This window comes from Pezoporus wallicus, unplaced genomic scaffold (assembly GCF_028554395.1).
Source record: "Pezoporus wallicus isolate ANWC-B61680 ecotype Strahan unplaced genomic scaffold, APGP_CSIRO_Pwel_v1 contig_3817, whole genome shotgun sequence".
Lineage (NCBI taxonomy): Eukaryota > Metazoa > Chordata > Aves > Psittaciformes > Psittacidae > Pezoporus > Pezoporus wallicus.
This window is the reverse complement of record NW_026635157.1, coordinates 7,232,723-7,239,325: the sequence shown is the minus strand read 5'-3', so window position 1 is coordinate 7,239,325 and position 6,603 is coordinate 7,232,723. Positions and strand designations below refer to the sequence as shown.

The following is a 6,603-nucleotide window of genomic DNA, read 5'->3' as shown; positions in this document are numbered from 1 at the left end:
AAGTGTTGATCTTTTCTGTTTCCGTTTAAATGAGCTCCTGCCTAATCACATACTGGTTTCACTATCAGTTACGTTGAGGTTACTATGAAGACATTGTGAGCATGGGGTATACTCCTGTATTGTATAGTTCTTATTTTAAAGAAAAGACACTTTTTTCATCTTTTGTTGCCACCTTTGTTCTAGAAGAAATAAAATATCTGAAACTTATATTTTATAAATTGTATTTTGATTCCAAGGCTTAGAACAGAAAATCCCTAGGAACAATCTTCAGAATACTTTCACAACTGCTTTTTCCATATTTTTTAAAATATTGCAAGACTGTTTCCTTTGTGAATACAAATGTATACTATGTAAATTGTAATATAGGGCATACAAAAAACCTGTGCCTTTTTGTAGCATAAAATGATTGTGATGATCAAATCCTTTAATGCAACAAAGGTTAATTTAAAAAGGAACCGAGTACGTATTCCAAGCATGGACTAAAGATGTTGATTTACAGCTGGATCTGTGATGGGAGGCACTTTCTGCTGTTACCCTTGTATCTGGGAAGAGAAAGAGAATTGCTGCTGGAGTGTGCATTTAAACTGGACAGCATTCAATTTAACCAAAAATTAGACACATGCCATTTGCCTGCGTCTCTCCTGTACCTCCTGTACCAGCTCTAACCTGAGCTTTCCGCTTTTCACAGAACGGGGAAAGCAAGCAAAAATGCAGGAGTATCACCTAGAAACTGACTCTCTCCTTAGCCTAGACCCACTGAGGTATCAAGAGAGACCAACATTGTGCATTGTATTATGAAGCAGAAGGAAGAAAATCTGTGATAATTAGAATACTGAATTGAGAACAAAAATACAGGCTCAGACTTTAATGCTGTTCCAGTTTTTCTCCCTCACCCCTAGGAAGGACCCAAATCTCAGCTTGCTAAGGTAGATGACACTGAGGTTAGCTTGGGTCCAGAGAAGGGTAACAAAGCTAGTGAAGGGTCTGGAGAATAAGTCTCATGAGAAATGGCTGAAGGAACTGGGGTTGTTTAGTCTGGAGAAGAGAAGGTTCAGGAGGGGACCTTACTGCTCTCTACAACTACCTGAAAGGAGGTTGTAGCAAGGTGGGAGTTGGTCTTTTCTCCTAAGTAGCAAGCAACAGGGCAAGAGGTAACAGCTCAAGCTGTGACAGGGGAGACTTAGATTGTATATTAGAATGATCAGGTATTGGAACAGGCTTCCCAGAAATGGAATCACCGTCCCTGGAAGTGTTCAAAAATCATGTAGATGAGGTCCTCAAGTGACATGGTTTAGTGGTGGTGTTGGCAGTCCTGGGGTAATGGTTGGGCTTGATGATCTTAAAGGTCTTTTCCAACATAGTTGGTTCTGTGACTTAGGTCTTTATACACTCTGCGCCTTAGCATCTGCAAGGCAGAATTGATAGTAAATCTCTCTGCTGGGCATATGATACATGAAGACAGTCTAGTGATACAGGCAAGTAAAGAAACAGATTTTTCAGCCCAGCCAGTTGAGCTAGCTCTTGCATTTGGCCCGTGGAAACTCATGAAATTTGATAACTGATTTATTTTTAAACACATCACACTGCAAGAATGCCATGAAAAGAGAGGATAGCCTCATCCAAATTATACATCAGAAAAATTCCTGAACAGGATTGAAGAGCTTGCATGAGAATTGCACTTTCCTAAGGTATGAGGGCACTCATTTTCCTAGTTAATTATTACTTGACAGCAAAAGAAACCCGTGAAAGCAATACTGTGTATAACTGTTTAAAGAAAGGGAAGCAGGAGGCATTTCTGAGGACCATATCAGCACACAAATAATTATCCACACCATTCCTCTAATCTCCTTGGCCATATCATTCTTACCTGGTGTGAAACTAGCTGAGATGATGTAAGAACTCTGGCTAATATTGTCATACGAGATGGCAGTTTTTATGCTACACTTTTCTTTCTCATTTTTGAGGGTAACTGCCTTTGGTGAGGAACAGCTCTTGACTCCCAGAGTCATCTCCAGTTTCAGCTGGTGATGAACCTCTTACCTGTCGCAGAGGTGTTAATCTTGTCACTGCAGCATGGTGCACTGCTTGCTGCTGTAGGCACTGCTGCGGTCCAGCATTGGCACGTATGTTTTAGCCATGATGCAGTAGCTGACTCCAGGCCTCAAATCTTCTATTTTAATAATCTTGTGTTTTCCTTCATACACCAGGACCTTGTGTTGCTTCAGACAGAGTGGAGTAAAAACAGCTAGTCAAGCACATTACCCTAGCAAGTGTGCTGTGAGTAAAGTTTGATAAGAATAGAGGATGGAGAGCAGCACATGGACTTGCACAATGTCAATAGCATTTGCAATTTATTTATTATTTTTAAAGAAAATTCCCCTCCTGTCCCAGTTTTTTAATCTATGTCTTAGAGTATGAAATACTAAGTTGAAGGAAAAAATTAAGGGAGGAATTACAACTCAAATCAATCAAATTCAATTCCTGAAAAATAATCTACTTTGGTTTTAAATATTTGCACAGTCATCAATGTTCTCACTATCTCAGAAGACGATTTCAGATGTAAAATAAGAATAGTGTGCCCATACTTTCCTGTTTTTTCAATGGTAAAGGGTTCATATTTGAATATGCACTTACCTTGTCTATCAAGTTGTTAATTACAAAGACTTGATACAACAGATCATAATAATTTGTCATTGGTATCTTGCTGCCTCTCTTCCTTTTATAAGGAGAACGTGGAGCCTGGAGCTTTAGTATTATGGATTTGCTGCTATGAGCCACAGCTATCGTCGGAGGTCCTATCACAGCTAAGATGAAAAACCAAAGCTATGAACACAGTTACAGTTTATTAATAATGTTTCACCGAACACAATTTGAATATATTCAACAATTTACTGCTTTTGTTTACCAACAATATGTTATGCTGTATTTACTGTCAAAGTCCTTACTTCTTGGTGGTTGTTGCTTGGGCTATTTTGTGGGTGAACTTTCCTGTGTTTTAGATCTCATTTTGAGCCAAACTTTTTGGAATCTCTTAATGCTGCACATTGCTGACTGCAGGCTGGTCAAGGAAAATGCTTTGGATTCTTTGCCCTGATTTTCTACCCTGCCCCTTGAGCCATATGTACAGGAGGCTCAAGGCAGTTTGCACTTCAGGGCTGTGAAGTGCATTGACATTCACAATTCAATTTTGCACTGACCAGTGAGGTTAATTCATGGGGAACTTACTGGTAGGTATGCTGGTACTATTCAGTATTTTAACAGTCCTCCAATTTCTAACATACTATGGCACACTATGACTGTACTAACAAAAAGTTTTGTGCATGTCCTTTCTAAATACACAGCAATCAGGAAACACATAAATGTGAGAATGGTGGCCACACAGCTCTCAGTTCTCTTCTTTGTTTTCCCCTGAAGCAGAGAACATTTCCTTCTTTTCTATCTTGTGTCCAGTTCTTCTAGCAGCTCAGAAATGGCTGAAGAGAATTTGTGTAGTTCCATGAGGAAGAGGGTAGGTTAAAGACAGACAAGCACTGCTGATCCCTTAATTATTGATAAGTGGCTACTTATCCATAATTTGTTGGCTTTCAAGTGTTTATCACAACACTTCACTGAAGAGCTATTGACTCGCAAATTCTTTGGGTACTGCTTTGTGGCTAGAAAAGGATTACTCATGTTTGCAAACTGTGAACAGAAATTATATATTCCATGCCACAGAAAATCCAGTTACATTCTCAGAGACCCATATGATTGCACTCACTTTCTCTCCAGGGAGTGAATCTGCAGCTGAGGCTCCAGTTGGAATAAATGCCAGCCAGTGCAGCTTTCACTCTGCCATAGTAAGGCTCTTGGATGTCAGAGGTCTCATTTGTTAGGTCACAGACACGGTTTTGAATCCCCCAGCAGTCAGCTTTGTTTTGCCATGTGCTCTGCCCATACCTATGGAGAAAGATGAGGAAGGATGTAAGCTATAGGTATTGCTGACTGGGTCACACAGATTTTTAGCTGTCTGTTTTGGCGGTACTGACAAGCCTTCTCCTGTGGAAATTAACTCCCTTCAATTTGATAACAGGGAAGACTGATTTCAAGGGTGTTTGAGAGCTACTGGTGTCTGTCTTTTCTAAAAGAAACCTAAATCAGAGATATGGTTACCACCCCTGCGGGAAGACATTGCACACTTGCCCCTCTGGAGAGGGGACCACTTTGGCTTAACCAGTGTGTTCAATGATGGGCAGAATCCCAGTTTCCACCAACTAGCTTCTCAAAGGCAGTAGCGATTTCGGGCACTCACCAAGTGTGCCAGGGATAGGAATGTACCTCTTATGAGGACAAGTCTCTAGCACTGCCTCAAGTTTGCCATGAGGGACCCTGCAGCACTGTTGTGGGTAAGGTGGGCCACCAAAATACATTATATGTCCTATTGCAGAAATACCTGACCTAGCGAGACCTGCTTCAGGAAGGCAGTTGGACCCAGTGGCTTCCAGAAGTCCTCTGCAAACTACATTTTTCTGCACCTCTATGCTGCAATGAGGATGCACAGCATATTGCTGGAGGTGCTTGTTCCCTGCTGCCTTGGTCTGCTCATCCGCACCTTATGGGCTGTTGATAAGAGCAGCAACAACCGAGAGCTGGCAGCCAAGCAGGATGTGGACATTCCCCAGGTCATGGGATATTCTCTCCAGTATGAGGAGAATATCCTGTGACACCCGGGAAGTCCCTTTGATGTGTCAAGCATGGATGTGCCCCAGTCCAGCAGGAGGCTGGAGTTCCCCCTGTACTTACACTTTATACTGCACAAAGTAGACGGTGTCTCTTGCATCTCTGGCCCTCCCAGGCTGCCAATGCAAAGTGTTGTTGAAGTTTAATGAATGAAACTCTACCTTCTGCGGCTTAATTGAATCTTGCAGGTCTTGGTTTTCCGAAACTAAAATTGCTGCAAATAAAAGATAAGGAATGATAATATATCACATTTGTCACTGATATAAGCCTTTGTACCTAAAGCAGCAGGTATTACTGCAGCTTATTTGGCTTTGTGGTATGTTCAAAACTGTCAAAGTCACACTGACCAGACCTAATAGTTACGGAACAAATATTTTTAGTAATATGAAAAGAGCAATTTTATCTGGTTTGGTTTTGTGGAGGTTTTTTGAGTTTTTGCTTTTTAATGTTTCCTTATTTTTCCCAGTGATTTTGCTACTGTGAAAGATGCCTGATGGACATCCCAGGAAACAAGCCCTTCAGATCAGTTCACAAAGCCTGCAGTAAGCAGCCCCATCAGTAGGTAAAGTTAAGTGCTCTTTCCTCCACATGTCAGCATTAACCTGCAGGGATTATAGCTGTGTTGTCACAGCTGTGTTTATCAGCTCTTGCCTAGTAAAAAATAACCTGAGATTCACTGCTTTTCCAGTCTGCAGTACAAGATAAAGCTGTCTAACCATTTCGAAGATAATCTGTTTTCAAACTGATGGTTACTAATGGCAAAATCAGTTAACAATCTCTTTGAAGTACCCAAATCCCAATGTTTTTTCTTTGTTTCATGACCCATATGACTGCATCTTTATCCCTGGCATATAACAGAATCAGGTATGACTTGCAGTAGTTGAACTGAAACTGGTAATATAGATATGAATCATTTTAATTCTCAGCATGCTTGTTTTATCTGCATTTCAGAGACTTAAAAGACAAAATAACAGACTGATTTTGAAATCACTGGAATTTTGAAAGCACTGAAAGAGCCAGAGATTTCTTGACTCATCCACATATTCAGTAAAAGATCCATAGTCCCCCACCCTACTACGTAGGTAAAGAGCAGAAAGCCTTTACTTACTAGCTATGTTCTCCTGAAGCAGGTGCATCAGTAAGCAGAGGGAGGAAAGCATGATCCCTCTCATCCTCAGGAGAGCAGCTCCATGAATAAAGAGCATCTCTCTTGTGGGCATGGCTTATGAGGAAGTAATCATTAAACATTCCAGTTCCCCTTTCAGCAGTTCCCAAAATGCCTGGTTTGCTTTCTTTTAATTTAGCTGAGAAACATATGAGTTACTCTAAATTAAGCATCTGCAATTGGTCTTGCTTGGCAGCTGTGGTCACTCTGAAGTTTGGAACTAATTATGAAGAAAACCAGCATGGAAAAGGTCTTTTTCATTTTTAGACACTAATTCCCAAACGATGTCTGGCAATATTACTTTATCCTGTAAATTTGTCACACAAGATTGCTTGCTTGCCATGCTAAGATAGTTATTCATTTATTTATGAGTTCTTTTTTTTATCTATCTATCTATCTATCTATCTATCTATCTATCTATCTATCTATCTATCATCTATCTATCTATCTATCTATCTATCTATCTATCTATCTATCTATCTATCTATCAAATTTATGTTTCAGCTCACTGGTCACTCTGAGCTGAAGAAGACAGGAAATTTTGCGGTAACCATGTGAAAGACCTACCCATGGGATGTCACCTGATTTGTTGGCCTGTCTTAGGGGGATACGCAGACGAACAGAGTTTGCAGGTGCATTTGCGGAAGGATGTTGTCTAGGAATACATCACTGGAGGAATGAAGGGCCACGAAGTCTCTGCCAGCTGTACTGCTGGACAGCAT

At 40.6% G+C, this 6,603-nt stretch overlaps 1 protein-coding gene across 1 annotated transcript; it reads right to left on the bottom strand.

Annotated features, from left to right (window-relative positions):
• Nucleotides 1–204: 204 nt before the first annotated feature.
• On the bottom strand, nt 205–6,254 carry IL22RA2 (interleukin 22 receptor subunit alpha 2). The gene is made up of 6 exons (XM_057407612.1): nt 5,825–6,254; nt 4,780–4,930; nt 3,758–3,936; nt 2,635–2,804; nt 2,041–2,219; nt 205–542 (listed from the first exon to the last, which is right to left on the bottom strand). Exons 1-5 carry the CDS (start codon nt 5,934–5,936, stop codon nt 2,064–2,066), a joined length of 768 nt encoding a protein of 255 aa, XP_057263595.1. The 5' UTR covers nt 5,937–6,254; the 3' UTR covers nt 205–542; nt 2,041–2,063.
• Nucleotides 6,255–6,603: the final 349 nt, after the last annotated feature.

Bases quoted from the DNA above. Each gene is read 5' to 3' on its own strand.
- IL22RA2 (XM_057407612.1), bottom strand. From the start codon at position 5,936: ATGCCCACAAGAGAGATGCTCTTTATTCATGGAGCTGCTCTCCTGAGG. The intron at 4,931-5,824 runs GTAAGTAAAGGC...TTTTATTTGCAG, and splicing joins GCTTCAGGAGAACATAGCTA to CAATTTTAGTTTCGGAAAAC. The intron at 2,805-3,757 runs GTGAGTGCAATC...TTTTCATCTTAG, and splicing joins ATTCACTCCCTGGAGAGAAA to CTGTGATAGGACCTCCGACG.